The 20,494-nt window shown below is 46.3% G+C and overlaps 1 protein-coding gene across 2 annotated transcripts in view; it reads right to left on the bottom strand.

The window, feature by feature from the left end:
- The window catches only part of IGF1R (insulin like growth factor 1 receptor), a 301,102-nt gene extending 289,870 nt beyond the window's left edge, over positions 1-11,232 (bottom strand). The window contains exon 1 of one of the 2 annotated variants that reach the window (XM_043921449.1): positions 11,102-11,232. In XM_043921449.1, coding sequence (XP_043777384.1) covers positions 11,102-11,195 — 94 coding nt within the window. In that variant the 5' untranslated portion in view covers positions 11,196-11,232. Of the gene's footprint in view, positions 1-9,667; positions 9,768-11,101 lie in introns of those variants that run through there. The other variant, XM_043921450.1, reaches the window with a different exon arrangement.
- Between the last annotated feature and the right edge of the window lie 9,262 nt (positions 11,233-20,494).

Genomic DNA, 20,494 nt, shown 5'->3' with positions numbered 1-20,494 from the left:
CAAAGAGTGATCATGACAAGATGAAAATAAATTTGTTGTTCACGTTGCTTCAAAGTGAAGGGGGTACAGGGGACTGAGTGTGTCCCTTTAAGAAGTCTTCTGTTAGTTGAGATCTTCCTGTGTGCTATGCATGAGCCATGACCTCAGAATTCAAGGATAACCAAGGTACCTCTCACCTCCCTGACTAGTAGAGTGAAACAGTCTGGGGATGACGCACTAACAGGGGTATAAAGAGACTTGTGGGACCATCCAGCTGGCAGGGTCGAGGCCGCCGGACAGGGAGAGATGCAGCTAATTCTGAAAGGAGCCTGCCAGAGGGTGAGCTGGTAACACAATTGTATCAGAGGAGGTAATACAGTTGCCAAGAGCCCCTTGGCACAGGGGCGCCCACCTGCCAAGGCAAAGAGACTTGAGGGGGTACAGTCTGTTTCAGAAACAGCCAGAGCTGTTGTTCAAAATGTCTCAGAGGATGGCAAGTTGCAATTCTCTATCAGCCAGCGAACCAATGACTTCCAAATTAAAACGAGCCAAAAGCAATCACAGAGAGATGAGCCTAACACTTTCTAAATGAACCACCTATCCACTACCTCAGTGTAGCCTCAACTAAGGAAGTGAGAAAGCGGATTCTGAAACTACACAACGAGTAGGAAACCAAATACAGAAAAATGTCTAACAAAATACAACCAATGTGAGACCCAACAGCAGCAATGAAAGTGTTTGTTACTATTCTTTGCTAGGATTTCTGACTGGTGAGCACCTGAACTACATAAAACTGCCCAAGAGGACACATATAAGAATGATAATTAAAGTCTTACCACATATTTTAAGTAGAGCAACGGGAAGTAAATCTTGCCTATTTTTCAAAAGGAATCAATAGATGTTTTAAATCTCTAAACTCGAAAGGGATATTTTAGAAGTTGTCATTTATTAAAATCCTGTAAAAACATCTTAAATCCCAAACTGTAAAAGGTGCGCTAGATAGATACAACTTTGTCAAAAGTTGCTCACGCCACTTAGGGAGACCCAAATTCTCTCAAGCCAGTTCACTGATGCAGCAAAGCAAGCTTAATTCAAAACCATATCCCAATGGGTGTTACAGAAGCCTGCAGTCCCCACATTTTCCTGCAACTGGGTTCCCAGGAACCTAAGCCAGACGGGGGGCCACGGGCGATCTTCATCTCAGGCACCAAAGAGGCCGAATTTCCTTTCTAGCCACTAGATGGCGCCTACGCATTGGTGAGGCGGACAAAGCGCACCCTGGACACATCCTGGTCACCAGCGGAACGGACAAACATCAGAGAGAAAGCATGATAAACGGACCTCTGAAATGGACGATGCACTGCAGGCACCCTCCACTGTTTAATGAAAAAAGGTAAAAAAAAAAAAAAAATCACAAGACTGTGTTACACAAGCAAGCTGCAATCCTATTAAGCACCCTAGAAAAATAAAGCTTCACTACAGAGCATTAGCTGAGCACCTACTATGTGCCAGGCTCCGCATAACATTTAAACGACAACGGAAGCCTGAGGTCAAGTGCATCCTGTATCTCTGACATATCCAAACAACCACTCTGCTCAAGGATGCCACGTCTGTTAGAGAAGCAGCAGACAAAAGTTGGAGGGCTTAGGAGATGCTGGCCTCTCTAAGGATCTGACACATGCATCAGTTCCCTTTCTGCTTTTAAGAATAAATGGAGTGGGTTCTATTAGAATTATAACTTTACAGATGAGGAAAACTGAGGCACAGGAAGATTAAACAATTGGCTTGAGGCCTTAGCTACTGAGCAGCTGAGATTCAAACCCAAGCCCTCTGCCTGCACTTCTCTCTACAGCCTCATAAAATGACAACAGCCCGGGTCCCAGACAAAACCAATCACTGCTAACCGGCACAGCAGGGGGGTACAACCTCAAAAGGAACAAGCAGGAAGTCAGGTCTACAGAAAGGAGGGTAATCAAGGAAAGCTTCATGGAGGAGAAGGAATCTGTGTTAGAAATTAAAAGACGGCATCTCAGATGAACTAAAACTCTAGGGAGGTATTTGGGGAACAGGAACTAACTTAGTGGCCCATCTTCACACAGTTACAGTCTTGTCCCTATTTCACAGATCTGAAACCTAGAGTTTGGTGTTTTGTGTTTTTTTTTTAAATGAAAAAGAGATTCCAACCCCAATTTTTCTGACCTTAATCTTCTAAATAGATTAGAAGATGGTTTTATTTTGGCATTTAATAAGAAAAGGAGAAGACTCTCTCCCAGTTGTTTCAAGTCTCTGCATTTCCGTGGGATGGACTGTCAGGGAAGCAGCAAGTAGAACCGGGAGATCTCCGTGCCCTAGAGCAGCACTTCCTCTGTGGGGCAACATTAGCAAAGAGGAAAAGCACTCCAGGCCTCGAATGCAGAAGGGGCAAAACCACGGAGCTAGGAACGGGCTTCCTTACCGCAGAGCTAGAGCCCACGGAAGTCCTAGGAATTCACACGGGATCCCTACAGCAAAGCCTCGGTAAAGGCGGATGACAGCCCAGGACGGGCCCTCGGACTTGATTCCTGGACCAGGGCGCCGCACCACAAAAGGCACACGCGGATAATTTGGGGCTGGCAAGTCCATCAGAGCAGAGGGAGGGCGCTGGAGTCAGAGCTGCCCGGCCCAGAGGCCAACCAAGCATCTCCTCCCTCCGAGAGTCCATGCAGGTCTGGACAGGACCAGGGTGGAGCCAGAAATGGGCGAATGTGAACAATTTCAAGTGACTCAGGGAGGGAGAAAGGAAACATTCAATAAACCAGTCTCCCCAGAAAGGGGCTGATGAACTGAAATGTAACTAGGAATTCCATCCTGACCACTTGTTGTTGAAAATCTTACTGAGGTAATGCTAGACAGAAAATCCCAAGTATACAGCTCAACCAAGTACAACAGTGATAACAAAAGAATTTCCTGGGATGAGACTATAACATGTTGTGACCTCACATATTCCATGAACTCATTATTCACAGGAATCAGACAACAGAACTAAGGAAGCTGAACAGCAGATCTTCCTCCGTCTCTGCTCTTTGAGCATTTGTTTTCATGATAATCTGTGTTTCTCTTTCAAATTCAGAGTCTGAGCTAATGGCAGGTATTTTACCCCACTACTGAGAGACCCCCAAAACTTAGCTGGGGAGAATAAACACAGGACGATGCTGATAGTAACGGCACAACTGCTGAGGACTTTACAACCTAAATTAACAGCTGATGACCTAAGAAAACTATTGCTAACTGATTCAGGAAAGGAGACCATGGACCTCTCCCCTACTGCTAGCTGATACTGGCAAGATCATGGACCTCTCCCCTGTTGCTAGCTGATTCAGGAAAGGAGACCATGGACCTCTCCCCTGTTGCTAGCTGATCCAGGCAAGGAGACAAAGGACCTCTCACCTGGGCTTGCTTCCTATGCTTCCTGGTTTTCTCCAGGAGGTTATTATAGGTCACTTGGATGCTTCCAATTTGGAAAAAACTGTTATAAACTCATCTCTCCCTAATCATCATCAGACTTCTCTCCCTTAAACTGTTATTAACTAAATTTTCTTAACTCAAATTGATACTGTCTCATTTACTTAGTCAACATGCATTTCTAATCATTGATTTTATAAAGACAAACCACTGACTGTATTTTATCTGACAGGACAAGTTCAAAGTAGGCATCCAAAGTATCTCACAAAAGTTTTAAAGTTCTACTCTATAAAACATTTATGCTTTAAGACTGTCAACACATATTTGCTCTCCCATGGTCAAGAGTAATTTAGAAAGCAGTATGCATATACCTGAATTACCAAACTGACAAATAATTCCACAGCCAGTTTAAAGAAAGTTAGTGCCAGGTTAAAAAAAAAAAAAAAAAGCAGCCATATAAAAGTATACAAAACTGCAATAATAATGTATTTGAAACTGTCAGAATTTGGATGAATGGACGGAAATACACACAATTTTGAATAAGTGGCCTTTTTTATTATATAACTATTACTAAAGTAGATGCTTGCCTTGATAAGGGGACTAAGAGGCTGAGGAGTGGTATAAAAAATAAAGTTTCAAACCTGAAAAACTTTCTGGACTAGGAATAAATTAAGAATAGAATACTTTCTAAAGTCTTTAAAAATATAAATGCTTAAAATAAAAAAAAAAATTAAGACTTCCAGACTATTACAATGTGAACAATTTAAAGCAGGCATAGCTATCTCAGCTGAATCTGGGGATACCCATCATATGCACGCACATCTTCCCTATGTGGTTAGTCACCAATCTATTTCAAATAAGAAAGAGTGGGCTTTAAGACCATCAGCCACCAGAGTCGGGACACTCAGCTCCGTGGACACACCCCCAGCACCGACCAAGGAGAGGACAGACAGGAGAAAACAGGCAGACTCCTGCCTGCCTTTCCCCACAGAAACAACAGCAACGGTGCACCAGACAAGGAGCTGTGATCGCAGGCATTCACTCCTCACCAGAGAAGAAACTACTTTCTGTTGCGTTCCAGTAAAATCTGAATTCTTCTAGTCCGTAAGGAAAAAGTAAGAAAAACGAAAGCCTTGCTTACTAGTTTTTTTTTTTTAGTGTTTTAAACAAACATAGAAAGTAATTTCTATTCTTGCTTAGCCGCTCAGTCGTGTCCGACTTTTTGCGACCCTTTGGACTGTAGCCTGCCAGGATCCTCTGTCCATGGAATTTTTCAGGCAAGAATACGGGAGTGGGTTGCCATTCCCTTCTCCAGGGGATTTTCCTGACCCGGGGATTGAACCTGTATCTGCTGTGTCTCCTGCATTGCAGGTGGATTCTCTACCTGCTAAGCCATCGGGGGAGCCCAATTTCTATGGCTTGACTCGTATCTTTTAAAATGTATGTAGGATGTTTATCACATCAGAACAAATTTTTAAACTTAAAGAAGTTGCTCAGTCATGTCCAACTCTTTGCGACCCCATGGACTCTAGCCCACCAGGTTCCTCTGTCCATGGGATTTTCCAGGCAAGAGTACTGGAGTAGGTTGCCATTTCCTTCTCCAGGGGATCTTCCCGACCCAGGGATCGAACCTGGGTCTCCCGCATTGTAGGCAGACACTTTTACAGTCTGAGCCACCAGGGAAGATAGTCAAACTGAAAGAACTGAGTCCAATAAGTACTCAACATATATTTATTTAGGAAAAGAGGAAAGAGAAAAAAAAATTCTCAATTCCAGTAAAGAAATATCAGTATTTCCTTCAGATTTTGAAATTAATCAATTTCATAAGCCCTAAGTGAAGTTGGCATAACTGGGAAAAGTAGGGGATCTTCAAAACTGATATTAGGGACTTTACAACATGAGTAGAACTGATGCTTTACAAGTAAAAAAAATAAATAAATTTAGTCTTCATAGTTCAAAAGTTTCAAAATCAAAGACATTGCTAATATTCTGAGTCAAATATAACCTAAATAATTTAACAAAAGAAACAAACTTTATCATGCCCAGTGAGTATGCATCTATTGAGATAACAACTTAATTTGTTTTTAAAGATCTTCTGTTTACCAACCATTTTATACCAACCATATGCCCTTTCCTAAGAACAACCAGTTCTTTCCAGATCCTTGGGGGTTGGGGTAAGGGTGACACATTTGCAAAGTTTTAATGTTTCCAAATACTGAAAATCCTCCCCAAATGTCAACAGGTCTCAACGTGCAAAAACATTAGGACTTTCGACGCGCACCCCCCCCCCCCCCCACCCCGGACCTCACCCGGCCACCTTTCTGTTTAAGCCAAATCATTTGTTTACAAATAACTGGAAAAGTTCCTCTTCGTAATCAGATGCCAAACACCATTTTCAAGGAGAGGTCAGAGTGCTTCATTCATAATTCAACTTGTTGCCTTTAAAGCGTTTAGAATTTTCCTTCAGAACATCGCAGACAGAGAAATCAAGAAACTGCATCCCAGGCTTGTGTGCAACCATTATCTATTTAGTACAACTGAGCGCCGAGCATCCTCGGACTCAGATGGCACCTGTCGTAAGCTGGCTAAGAACAGCAGTTCAAACAGGCTGGCCCACGCGCACAAATCCCTCCTCCATGAACTAGGGTTGATTTTTTAAATGAGTTTTGAAAACAAGTTGAAAAAAAAAAAAATCACAACTCAGAAAGAAACATGGCCTGGATGTTTTACAATTAAAAGATACTTCAAGGTTTAATTCCCTCCTCCATCTCATGCTTTTAAATGCAGCAAAGTATTTGAAATTAAACAAGGACTTACAATTATGAGAGTTCCTTAAAGTTTTCCAGAAAGCTAACTAAGCAATGCATAAATTCAGAAAAGGTTTAAAGTAAGTCACATCTTCCTTACAAATCAAAATGTGCCATACAACATTCTCATGCACACCTGTGACTCCTACTGAAGTTTTGGCAAATGGTAACTACGGCACTGCCCATTTTTAATCACAATTGTCAAACCAATGTTATAAAGGAGGCAGCACAGCTGATCGAGATGGGTGACTGACAGGTACATCACAGCCTGCCAGCAGCAATGCAATACAAGGGCAGGTATTCATAAGGCAAGGCATGCCACACAGGCCTCCAGAAAATCAGTAACATTGATAGGCTTCCTATCTTAAGTCTATAGAAATGTTGTTAAAGGGCCTTTAAAATGTTATTTTAGAACTGCATACCCTGGGCCAAGTCTGAAAAAGAGCTGAATTTTCAAGAAACTTTGTTTCACGCAGGATTATGTAAAATGTCCTAAGAACAAAAGCGAAATTCTCTCTGTGCGGGCATCACGTAAGGCAGTGTCCAGCTTCCATACAGCAGGTACTAAATAAGTGCTGGCTGGATTCAGCTGCTTCTTACAGCACATTCTTACAAAACAAATGAAACCAGATTTAAAAGGAAGCTACTGTCCCTTGAGGGCTCTCCTTGGCAAAACTGGAAGGCAGCAAGTGAAAATGATACAGTTGATAGTCATTACTGCTCTGATCTTGCAACAATAAGAAGAACAGGAATCACTTTTATTAGTAAACAGAGTCTTACACAAAAACCAAAACCAAATGTAAACAGTTATTCTTCAGGTATTTTCCTACTAACAGGCCAAGGTAAATCTGGGTAAAGGCAGACCAGTTTGAAAATAAAAATCCCTCTGCGATGTTTTTAAATCTTTTGCTTGATAAGAAATTTTAATTAAAAAAATATCATCACTGTGTGTCTAAAAAAACTTCTGCATCCTACAGAGGTTCTCTTTCCTGCTCAGACTCTGCAACTATTTAAGAAATAAAACAAGTAACAAAGAAAAGAGAAAAAAAAAAACCTACTGTTTTACAATGAGCAGTTCTTCCTCAAGTTTTTACTACCAGGGTGGTTAATATGGGATACCAAAAAAGACAGTGGAAATTCTTTATCATCTTAAAACATTACATTATTTCTTTGTTGGGAAAAAATATGTAAGAAAACTGGAATACAAAATGCCATCAGACTCAGCTCCTAAACTCTAGTCTTGGAAAGACCAACGTCGTTTCAGATTCAGTCAAGGATTTCAGTGTCACAAATCTGACTTTCACTACCAGCACTTGCATTTCTTTTAACCCAACCCCTTAATCCTTCATGTGAGCTATTCCTAACAAAGGTTCTTTTTTCCTGTCTGTCCTTTCTCCTATGGCATTCAATCTCCGCTGTTATAGCTTCAGTGATCAGTTTGTAGTTCATGAGTCTGAAAAACTCCATAAATTTTAAAAAAGGAGACATCAACCTGCTGGACAAATTTACTTAATAATTTTAATCTATCAACAAATTCTATGTTCAAAGTAACACAATGCATTCTTTTTAACCTTAACATGTTTCTTGAAAGAAAAACAGCTTCATTGGGATATAATTCACATACCATAAAAGTCACTAATTTAAAGTACACAATCCAATGGTTTTTAGTATTTTCAGAAAGTTGTGCAACCATTACCACAATCTAATTTTAGAGTATGTTCATCACCCCTAAAAGAAACCCGTACCCCCTCCTTCCCCAGCCCTATGCAACCACTAATCTACTTTCTGTCTCTACGGATTTGCTTATTCTGGACTTCATATAAATGGAATCATGCAATATGTGGTCTTTTGTGACTGACTTCTTTCACTAAGCACGATGTTTTTAAGGTTCTTCCAGTCAACCTTAGCATATTTCTTAATGTTGGACTTTTCTAATCCTTCTGACAAATTAAACATATAACCTTTTAAACTTCAAACCCACACCCACCCCTCCACAAAAGTACCCTTTACTTGCTATTTCCCTCTAGAGAGGCTAAACTATAATTTGCTATTTAGGTTCTTTCCAAACTTCTTATTCTGGAATTCTTCTTCTGGTAATAAAACAGCAACTTCTTTAAACACCCATCTTTCACATACCTACATTTCCCTGACAATAGAATATGACTGTGCCTGGGGCAGAAAGATGACTGGATCTTTCTAATGAGATGGCCACAATACCTTTAAAGGGCACACCGATTTTTTTTTTTAAGCATCATATTATTTGGCTATCACTCCTAACTTCCAAACCTCCCTTTTTTAGATGCACTGTTCACGGTACATTGATACAAAAGTCTTTATGACTTCATCTGCTTCAAAACTCCTAGGTTTTCCAAATTAAAGGTTTTTGTGTTTTTTTTAATCACCCCTACTGCTATCACACTGAGAGAAAACACTAATCCCTAAATAGGCCAACACATTATTAATCAACAGCATCCCAATCTTTATTATACTAGACAGACAAAACAATGCTTGTCTCTGATAGGAGCTGTTGGTTTTATTTCTATCAGAAGTAAGAATTCCAGCACCTTTTGGACTAAGAGCTGAACACAGGCTGAGCATACCATTTACTCCTGAAAACTTCCTAGCTATAGGGAGGGGCAGGTAGTGAGTTAGAACTTCAACAAACCATAATCAGGAATGAGGAGCCTTCTGGCCATCCATCAAGTTTTCAGAAACCAACTATTTGCGAGAGATCCTTGAGCAAAGTTTGGCATCTTGTACTATAAAAGTAGTTAAAACGCCCCTTCCCCTCCTGCCTGTTTTGTCAAGAAAAACAGAACAAATACACCTTTCACAAAGGGTATTTTTCATCAAGAACTCCAAACAACAAGACATCCTATTTTAAAATCCCGGAGTCCTGCGTCGGAGAAGCAAGGCCAACCCTGGTGTTGTGAATTTCAGAACTTACTAACATTAAACAATAAAACTAGAGCCACGACACAGTTCAACAACATGCCGTAATAAAATGGATTAACTCTCTTGTGTCTCCTGAACTATATTTAGCTCCTGAAAGCTAGAAGCCCTCCTCTGTGCCCCCAAACACCATCTGTGAGCCTTAGAAGGGTGCCGAGAGCCTTTCGCCCAATCCAGCGTGCGGAAACTTCGGAAAACAAAGAGCAGGAGAGCTCAGATGTGGGGAGTGTCCGGACTCCAGGCGAGTCTCACTCCACGCAGTCAACACCCTAATCCTTAAAAATCTGCTCCTACTCGGTCGTGAACGCATTTCTTACAAAACGTTTAAGAAGGGTTTGTTTATACGAACAGTCTTTCCGAATTGCACCTAAGACGGGGCCAGGCAGCCCCCGCTGCCTCCTGACTCTCCCCCTCACTCTGCAAGGCGCAGTCGTGATTTTTCGAAGTTAATTGGCACCACCTGCATACACTCGGCAAACATTACTCACCAACACGCCCTCGCCGTTCCCAGCCCCAGTTCTGTGCCTGCATTTGAACTTTATAATCGTGCTCAAGATACCCTGCCGTCGCGAATGGACCAGCAGAGCCTCCCTTTACTTTTTGGAGAAGAATGGAAACCCCTCCTCTCCGCCCTCCACATACCGCGGGGCGCTAAGTTCTCCCTCCCTCCCTGCCCGTCCCTACCCCTAGCCGACACCACCAAAACAAAAGCTATCAGATTGCAAGCGGCAGCGCGTGGAGCGATATTGCTTATTAACTCCGAGCAGAGGAAGTGCGGACGGGGGGTGGGGGGGGCGCGCAACACAACTCCGGCCACGAAGCCCAGGCCGCGGCCGCGCGCTCGCCACGCGGAGCCCCCTCCCCGCACGCCCGCCGCCGCGGGGCCCCGCGCGCCCGAAACCGCGACGCGGGCCACCTCTCGCCCGGGCACGGCGGCCCGGTGTTCCTGGGCGGCCGTGTGGCTGCGAGCACGTGTGTGGAAATACACGTCGGCTCCGACCACACACCCACTCCTGCACACTCAGAGGCCGCCCTACCAGCCCTAGCCCCGCCGGAACGAAAAGAGCGTCCACGGGCCGCTAGAAAACGGGGAGAAGGGTCCCCCAAACCCTCTGAACTCGGGATCCGGACGCGCTGTCCGGAACAGCCCGCCTGACGCCGAGCCCCCGACTTCACCTTTTCCCAAGGGCTGCAGCGAGGGGTGCGAGATGTAAGCGGGAACGCTCCCCGCACCCCCAGTCGCACTGAGCAGCCCCGGGAGGCCGGAGAGCGAAAGCGACAGGGAAAGCCAGGAACCCAAAGAGCCCAAGGGGCCAAGCGTGGCGAGCGGCAGGAGGTCGCGCTGGAATGTCTGGAACCTGTCCTGGGGCCGCGGAGCCTCCCCGCCGGGCACCTCCCCCTGGGCACCTTGCAGAACCGGGGCCGGCGGGCTGCCCGCTCCCACCCCGGGCTCCGAACCTGCCCCAGGCGCGAGGGCGCCGCGCGAGCTGTCACCGCCGCCCGCGCGCCGCGTGTCGGGAGGCCCCGCGCGCCGGGAAGGGCGCGCGGTGCGGGCGGCCGGGCGCGAACTTCCCCGCTGGAGCCCCGGGGGCCTGGCCCCACCGCGGGCCGCCGGGCAGGGAGGGCAGCCCAGACAGCCGGGCCGCGGGGCAGGGCTCTCGGGACCGCGGAAGGGAGAGCCACCGAGGCCCTTTCCGCGCGGGGATGCGCCGAGCCCGGGGCCACGCGGGCCTCCGAACCAACGACCTGGGCCCCGGGGTCCCCCCCGGCCTTGCGGCCGAGCTCCTCGGCGCCCCGCCCCGCCGCCCCAGAGCCCGGTAGCCCGACAGCTGCGACGGTGGCAACTCGGGTTTCGCAAACAGGGCGCAGCCCCTCGGAGGAAAAGTTCCCGCAGTGGCCGCGGGCGGCGGGCACATACTCACTTTCTCCACTCGTGGGCCAGAGCGAGAGCGCGGCGGAGAAAAACAGGAGTCCCCACAGCGAGGTCGGGGACCCTCCTCCGGAGCTAGACTTCATTCCTTTTATTTGGGACGAAATTCCCCTTTCTCAAAAAAAAAAAAGGGGGGGGGGGTGGAGGAGGAAAAGAAAAAGTCTCCGAGTCTTCGTCCCCCCCCACCTCCAAAAACAAGGGCGAAGGCGACAACACTTCCCGAGGCGGCGCCGGCCGGGGGTCCGCGGGGAGGCGCGGACGGGGCGGGCGGTGGCGGCGGGCGGCCCTCAGCGCCGGCAGCCGCGGCCCAGCGCTCGGCGAAGTCGGGAACCCGGGGCGCGCCGGGGCGGGCTGTCTGCGTCGTCGGCCTCCATTTTCAAACCCAGAGAGGCAGGAGGGAGGAAAAACTGCGAAGAGAAGGGGGCCAAGCCCGGATCCGTCTTAGCGAAGGAAAACAAGCCCGACCCCAGACAGAGGGGGAGGCGGCCCGACGCCCGAGCCTCCGCGGCGGGAGGGCGCGACGCAGTTCGCAAGACGGCCCCTGAGCCCAGGTCGCGGGGGAGGCCGGCCGGGGGCAGAAATGCGGAGGAAAAATGAATGAGCCGCTCCCCTCCTCCTCCTGCTGCTGCTCCTCCTCCGCCGGGCTCCGCTCGCCGCCGCCGCCGCCGCCGCCGCCGCCGCGAGCTCCTTCCCAAATCCAGGACACACACAAAGCGGCGGGCCGGCCGCGCTCTGCGCTCCCGCCGCCCGCCCCGCGCCGGCCCCCGCCCGGCCCCCGCCCGCCGCCGGCTCGGCGCGGGGGCTCCGGCTCGCTGAAGGTCAAAGCCGCGGCGCGCCGTGGAGCTCCCCTCGCGCGGGAGGGGCGTGGAGGGTCCGGGGGTCGGCAAGCTCCAGGCACGGGCGCGCCGGGGCCAGGCTCGCCGGCGGCGTCCCTCTCCCTCGCCCGCCTCTCGAGTTCGCCCGGTGCGCTCGCTCCTCCTCGGGTTGTTTGGTTTTTGTTTTTTTTTTTTTTTCCTTTTTTTTTTTTTTTTCCGCTCAGCGGAGTTAATGCTGGTAAACAAGAGCCTCAGCCCCGCCGCGCCGCTGCCGCCGCCGCTGCCACACACTGGGGCCTGGCGCGCGCGTGCGCTCGGGGCCGCGCACACACACTCACGCGCGCGCGCGCATTGGAGCGGCCACAGCCGCAGGCCCGGCGCGCGGAGGGCCGGGCCCCGGCCGGCGCGCGCCAAGAGCCGGAGCCCAGGAACGCAGGGACGTGCGGAGCGGAGCCCCGGCGCGGGCGGTGAAGCGGCAAGGTGCCGCCCCCGCGCCCCGCCCGCGCGCAACGGCTCCCGCGCGCGCGCGCGCGCCCCCGCTCTCACCCCCACCGCACTGCGCCGGCCAGCCTGCACGCGCGCGCCCCTCCCGCAAGACTCCAAAAACAATGCCCCCGGCGCCGGGCCCGGCCCGGCTGAGGACCGAGCTGGGGAGCGGGGGAGGGGCTGGGCCGGGCTGGGCGGGGAGCGTGAGGCCCGAGAGGTTCATTGAAAACAACAACAGCGCGGCTGGAGCGCGCGTTGCCCCGGTTCTTGAAAAGCTTCATTGTGTCTTGCAGCTGTTGCAAAATAAATAAATAAGTGCGTGCATGCGGCATTTTTTCGCAGCCTGCTGGACAGCTCGAATGTGGCGGGAGGGGCATACCTGGGAGAAAGGAGACCCCCACACACATCCAGGCTACTAAGCGGGCACTTTGGCGCAAGGCCGGGACGGCCGCGGCATCGCCCCAGGGGAGCCCACAGTCCCGGAACTCCCGGGCAGCCGGGGGGAAGGGCGCGGCTCGGGCCCGGGAGCCAGGGGAGACGGCCCGCGGGGGCCCGGAGCGGGCGAAGGGGGGGCCCAGACGGGCCGCCCCGCGCGCCCGGGGCGCGTCCCCGCCGCAGCCGCCAGGGGGCGCGGCGGGCGCGGGGAGGGCCGGCCCGCTGAGTGTCCCCTCCCTCCGGGAGAGGAAATCTGGGGGCCCGGGCCGGGGGCCGGCCGAGCTGGGTTGCGCCGGCACGGCCCCGGAGACCCGCGGCGGGTCCGGGGAGCGGCTCGCCGACTCGCTCCTCTGCGGGCCCCACCACGTGGGCGGCTGCGGGCGGCGTCCAGGGCGCGTGCTCGGTGCGGGGCTGCAGGGACCCCCGGAGGCCAAGGGGGCGTGCCGGGGGGGGGTCCCCGGAGGATGCGCTTGGGGCCGGGGGCCGGAGTCTCCCGGCCGGGCTCGCGGCACGCGGACACGCTGCGCCGGATCGCCGAGCGGCCACTGCGGGAGCCCACCCGCACCTGCTCGCGTCCTTCCGGGCGCGTCTCTCTTCCCTCCTTTGCTCGGTAAAGGACTGGACACTATCGCCCGCCGGTCTCCTCCGTGGTCTTCTTGAAGGTGCTCGAGGAGGGGTTTCCCCAAAGAGCCTGCCCCTGGACTGGTATCTAATGAATAAATGCTGCGGAAACCAGGTCCTTAAAGCGGGAAACAGCCCAGCGAGGTCTAGAGAGAGGAGTTTGAAATACGTGGACTTTTAAGCATAGTGATTGGACCACGTGTCGCCTTTAAGGTGGTCCGGCTTCATGACTCAGGCTAATTGATGTCAACAGTAAATAAAAAGAAGATGGCTAATAAGAGTTGTGGATGTCGAGATGTAGAAGTGTTTGTCTCATAAATAATCAGGCTGTCTGGTAAGATCGGATCTGTTCTAAAGGAAAGTAGGTTTCCTTTTTTACTCTAATTGTAAAAGATTTCCACGTTACATTATGCATCCCATCGTTCGTAAATAATTTTTTTAATTAAGAGCTGAAAACAAATCAAAAGCTATTATAATGGAAACCTAGCCCTTTTCCCCCTATATTTATTCCCTACATCATTTGCCTCTTGGAAATTTTTAGCTCAATTCAGTGAGTCAGTTGGATAGAGGGAAATAAATCTTTTCTTACTTAAGAAAGTCATTCATATGGGATTGTTTTGTTTAACTGAAATTCAGGTTAATTTTAAAATGTTCCAGTTTTAGATATTTCTGGACATTAACAAAGAAAGAAGGAAATTAGAATCTTTAAAAAGAAATTGAAACTTAGCAGGTATCATTTTAAAAGTAGGCACTGCCATATGAATAATTAAAATTTGATCTACTTATATTTTTTAAATTTATTTTAAAATATTTCTCCAGACAATACTCTACATGAAGTTGGTCTTGATGCCTACAGATCCATTTTGCCATTAAATGTAGAGGAATATCAATATCATATCTTCATTATATTTAGTATTCAGGATTTTACAATACATACTTCTAAATTAAGACAAAAGTTTAGAGTTGAGTTTTTAAAAGAGTGATGCTAATATAAAATCTTTAAATACTACACAATATAGTTTTAGTATTAGTAAATTCATTCATTTGTCCCTGAGAACATAAGGGGTATATGGAATAAAGAGAAATGCATAGTTACTTAAATTGTAGGATTTTTTTGTAAAGAAAATGACTTTTCATCTGTGATTTTTTAAAATGTTGTTTTATCCTAAAGTACTAAGACGTCAATAAGATTAAATTATTATAGACAGTTAGAAGTTAGATTTTTTAATTATATGCCTTAATATTTAAACAGAATCAAAATTTAGATTGCCTTTCAGCTCTACCTTGATTACACAAAGGTGATTTGTATTTTCTTCAATTATTACATTCTACATACCAAAGTCAAACTTATTTTTTCAACCTTGGAAATAAAACCATGTAGTAAAGCATTAATTGGAGTCTTTACAACTACACTGCCAATGTGTCACACGTTTTGTTTTATGCAGTTTTCCTCAGGTATCCTATAAATTTCCCTTATTTTGGAACTGAAGCTGGTTGCTCATTTTCACTTTATAAAAACTGTTTACTTGAAAAGTGTTATATCTCAAATTACTCTGCTAAATGTACCAGGTTCCACCCCCCCCCGCCAGTGTAATATATATGGAGTGAAAAATATGAGAAGCCCTACAAATGACAGTTGACAAGTAATACAGTGTACTGTGATATATTCCCAGAAAGGAATGCCATTCAGCAGTGAGTGAATAAACGACAGCCACACACAACAGCAGCGGAGCTTTGAAACACAGTGTTAGGTAAAGAAAGTCAAGTTCCAAAAAACTATACCCATACTCCCATTTTGACAAAGCTCTTAAAAGCAGGGAAAACAAGAACCATGAGACAAATTTTAAAGCAAAATATTTAAATACAGGCTATGATATTTTTTTTTTTTTTTGTTATGCTTTGGTTTTGTCTTAGCAAGGGGATTCATGCAGAGCACACAACCCAGGATCTTGGCTACTTCCAGAAGAAGTGGAGTGAACCTCTAAGCACATGCAGTGTTCCTGGGAAACAAGCTCATCCTCGGATGTGGTGGTAGACTTACAGGTTTCTATTTTGTAATTATGCTTATAACTAACACATACATTACACATATTTCTGTATGTATAAAATATTAAAGAAAATTTAAAAATTATGGGAGAGATTCATGAAAGATCATCCCAGGTGTCCAGTGGGATTCTTCCAGGTTACAAGCTGTTTGTTTAAACAAATCAGAAGCATTAAAGGATCACTAAAATTGTATAGTTAATCAAGGTCTTATTATTAAGGATATATTTCAAAGAATAACTACCCATATGCTATCAATGCAATTCAAGACAAAAACAAATCATGAAACAAAAAATGTCAGAGAATTGACTTCACAAGTAATCAGGTTCATTGAGTGCATTCTGTAAATGGGCAGTTTCCTGTGAGGTTAAATAAATACCTAACTCATGATCCAGCAATTCTACCTCTAGCTATTTAACCAAAAGAAATGAAAATACATCCACAAGGAGACCTATAGGGGACTTTGCTCCTATAACCTATAGGTTATAGGAGCTTTGCTTTGCTCCTAAAGACAAAAAACTGGAAACGACCCAAATGTACCTCAAAAGGGAAAAGGGCAAACAAATTGTGATCTATCCATTCAACGCAGTACTGCATACCAATAAAAAAGAAAGAACTATTAATGCATACAAAAGCATAGATGAGCCTCAAAAGCACGGTAGCATATGCATTCATCAAAAACAAGTCAAACTGTACACTTAAGATGGATGCACTTCGTTGTGTGTAATTACATCTGAATTTTAAGTTTTAAAGAGTCCATTATGTAATTTAGAAATTTTGCAGCTGTTCTGAAAAAGCTTAGCACAATGCTTTCCATTTTTGCTATTATGTGAGTTAGTAGAGCTCGTCTCCAACCTCCATGCCCACAGCTGTCTCTGCGAATAAATATACTTTCAGAGATACATCTGCCCAAGGTCTCCTACAAAGGGCTTGAGCTGAGGAAGCCACCAACGGGTCTCCACAAAGCAACCCAGGGGCAGGAAAGAGACAAGCGATCTCCAGATGTTCCCGGTGCCTGCACAGCCACAGCGATGTGAATCCCAGTCTCCCTGAGATCCGTTCACACTCACCTTGAGAAGATTTCCTATTTTAGATGCTCAGGGACCACCAGCTCACGGGGCCATCAGTGCTACATTCCTCCATAATACTTGAAAGGCAAGGTGGAGCTTTCAGAAAACATTTGGAGAGGAACAGAGGGACATCTTTGGGGGACTACTTCCAGAATCACGTTCTGGTGAAACATCAGTAAGGGGAGTTCCTGGAAAACCCAGGCCTGAGCCAGGAGGGACAGGCACCATTGTGCTCACCACGGATCCAGGGTGGAGGCTGGAAGGCTTCTCTCGCTGCCCAGCTTTCCACAAGCTGGCGCTGGCCTGAGGATGTGGGGGTGTTCAACTCCCGATTATCATCTGTGGGAAAGTAAGCGTGCCCGGAGCCCTGTTCTGGCTCCGTATTTCTTCACTTGTCTATTTCACTTGATCTCTGAGATGGGTCTGCCGTCTTGACTCCTTCACTTTCAATCTTAAGGATCCTTGGCTGGCAGAGAGCACAAAAGATGCTTCTTCATCTTTGAAATGCATCTTAGAAGTACCCGAAAAGTGGAGTTAAATCAAAATTTCTCTTCACTCTGATTAAAGCCACCAGCCCTGAGATGTTTTGTCAGCAGCATGCCCCGCCCCACTCCGCAAAGCAGTGTGACTCCGCGGTCGCTTCGCTCTGTTTTCTCCTCGATGAAATGATCATATTGGAGTAGACCTTCCTGCTTCTAAAAATACCATGATTTCTTTCTTTGGTTTCTAGTTGAGAGTGGTACCTTCGTATCCCATAGTGTAGTTTCTACCTCTAGTTTCTTTGTCAAATAATTAATAATGTATAAATCAATGCACAGGCAACAGAAGCCAGACTCAAGGAATAATTGTTTCCTAATGTATTTTATTAATCTAGATTTTTCACATATTGGAGTTTCTTAGAGCAGAACAGGTTTTTTCACCAGTTCTAAATTCCCATATTTATTCCAAGAATACAAATATGGAAAGATGAGCAAAAAATATCTCCACAGCAGCAGCTGTAACAAGTGACCACAGGTGACCCACAGAAGGAATAATCCCTTTATTGACCTTTGAGAACGTTCCTGCAAAATGTTCTCTTCTGCATATTAAGTTCTGGTGAAGCCTTATTGTATAGAATATATTTGTACATTTTTTCAGTGAAAAAAATAATTTGAGCAGCATCAGTGTGTCAGGCTCCTTAATAGCACCAAACTCTGTTGCTGGCCTCACGGACCCGCTGCAAATAAGTGAGACCTTAAAGTTACATAGATCTCTGCTGCTCCAGTGTGCAGACCACATCTGGAGAATCGGCGTGTTTATGTCTGTCTGGGGAGGACCACGGATCCACAAGAGAACGCCGTACCGGCACAGGGCAAGGATGGCAAAGGATTGCTTCCTGAATCCCGTGAGGGGTGATTAAGATATAATCATGAACATTAATATTAATAAACTTAATATAAACATTAAGTTTCATGCAACGTCTGTTTTCACATGCTTGGAAAATGATTACTAGACTTGACCCGGGTAACTCCAATGGGCAGAGCCAGTCCAATGGGAAGGAAAGGAGGTATCAGTTATTTTTAAGAATGTTTCTTCTTCTGCAGTAGAAATGAAAAACTGCAATTGTCTTGCAGGCTCTGCTTGCAGCACTGCCTTGTGTGGGAAAGAGCTCAGCATCAGAAGGAGGCAGAGACTGGATCCATACCTACTGGGCAAATGGTCCAAATAAGCACTGGATTGACAGAGGCCGGCATGGTAACATCTGAGGTCCCTTCCAATGCCAGGATCACTAGATATTTGGCTTCTACTTCTGGTCCTGGATAATTGTGTATTATGGCCACTTAAGGGGCCTCCCTTTGCTCTAAATGAATAGTGAACAGCTTCAAAGCTGAAGATATATTGGGCTTCCCTGGTAGCTCAGATGGTAAAGAATCGGCCTGCAATGCAGGTAGACCCGGGTTTAATCCCTGGATCGGGAAGATGCCTAGGAGAAGGGAATGGGGCTACCCACTCCAGTATTCTTGCCTGGAGAATTCCATGAACAGAGGAACCTGACAGGTTACAGTCCATGGGGTCGCAGAGAGTCGGATGTAACTGAGTGACTAACAGTTTGACTTTCTTTCTTTCAAAGTTGAAGAGGTATTGATTTAATAGGATATTGTATGTATTTTATATTATAGAAACCCTAATGAAATAGCTCCTGAAAGAGGTCCAAAACTGAGTTCCAACAGGTCAGAAAGTCAAGTTAGGAGGTCAGGGATTGCTTTCAAACCAATCATATTAAGGAGATGGTTGAGGCAAGTGGGACTCAGGTGGAGGTTAAGATAACCGGTGTACTGCTGTGTCCGACAGTGGGCTATGTCGGAGTGGGGAGTGGGAGCCCTGAATTTTAGAACTTTCTAATTTTCCTTGATTAGAAAATCAAGGAAATTCCACTATGGCTAATTTAAGCAACCAGTGTGAGATGACTGAGCACAGAATTCTGAAGAGACGGACAGCTGGCTTTTGTGAGACCCTGTGAGCCCACTGCAGTCCTCACTGGATTAAGATACCCAAGAATCTTGTATTACCTTTGTAACAAATTAAATATGTATTCAGTAAGGAATTTTTAAGCAACTCAGTGCAAAAAAAAAAAAGCAATAGCTATAAACAGGCAATTCCCAGAAGAAACAGGAAACCAGAACAGCCAATAAGCAGGAAAATATACTCAGCAAACTGGTTGGCAAAATTAAGAATTGGACTGTACCAGCTTTTCACAGGGATGAACGGCAGAATTGAATTCTTGTACCTACCCTACAACCCAACAATGCCACTCATACAGAGTATATCCTAAAACCTTTTGACATACACACTGGAAGACACATGTAACAGTGTTCACAGAAATATTATTCTCAACAGTAAAAAAAATTTCCCTAATTGTCTCTCAGGGGAAGGATGAAAAATGGTGTGTTATTTTTATAATAAGATACTATACAGAGGTCAAGATGAGTGAACTAGATATAAGTAATCACGATCAACATAGATAAATTTAACAACTAATATTGTATGAAGGAGCAACTTGCAAAAGTTAAATAACCACATGCTACTGTTTATGAGGGCTTCCCTGGTGGCTCAGACGGTAAAGAATCTGCCTGCAATGCAGGAGACCTGGGTTCGATCCCTGGTTTGGGAAGATCCCTTGGAGGAGGGTATGGCAACCACTCCAGTGCTCTTGCCTGGAGAATCCCCGTGGACAGAGGAGCCAGGGCTATACAGTCCATGGAGTCACAAAGTGTCAGGTTGAAGTGACTTAGCCATGCACGCATGCACTGTTTATGTAACTATTAACACAAAAACAACAGCATATCTTGTTAATGGAAATATACATATGTAACCCAAGAATAAAATATGCATGGAAATGGTTCTTGGAAAGACAAATGTAGTATCTGTTAAACCTAGCTAGTATCTGTTAAACCTAGCTGATGGGTACCTGTGTGTCTATTCAATTACTTTCTGGACTTTTCTTTACAGTTGAATCATTTCATAATTTTCATTTTCCTTTTCTTAAATACACTTTTAATTTTAGAACAGTTTAAATTTAGAGAATTTTGGCGAGGAGTACAGACAGTTCCTGTATACCCCAATCTCAATTCCTTCTGTTATTAACATCTTATATTAGTATTGTACATTTGTCACAAGTAATGAACCAATATCGATATACCATTATTAACTAAAGCTCATACTTTATTTAAATATTCTCCAGTTCTCCCGTAATTTCCGTTTCCTGCTCCAGGATCCCATCTAGATCCCCATACCACATTTAGGGGTTATGTCTTCTTGGACTTCTCTTGACTGTGAGAGCTTCTCAGGCTTTCCGTGTTTCTGATGACCTTGACAGCTTTGAAAAGTACAGGTCAGATGTTTTGTAGACTGTGGCTCGATTGGAATTTGTCTGGT

The sequence above is a fragment of the Cervus elaphus genome, chromosome 13 (assembly GCF_910594005.1).
Source record: "Cervus elaphus chromosome 13, mCerEla1.1, whole genome shotgun sequence".
In the NCBI taxonomy this organism is placed as follows: Eukaryota; Metazoa; Chordata; class Mammalia; order Artiodactyla; family Cervidae; genus Cervus; species Cervus elaphus.
This window is presented reverse-complemented; position numbering and strand designations above follow the sequence as displayed.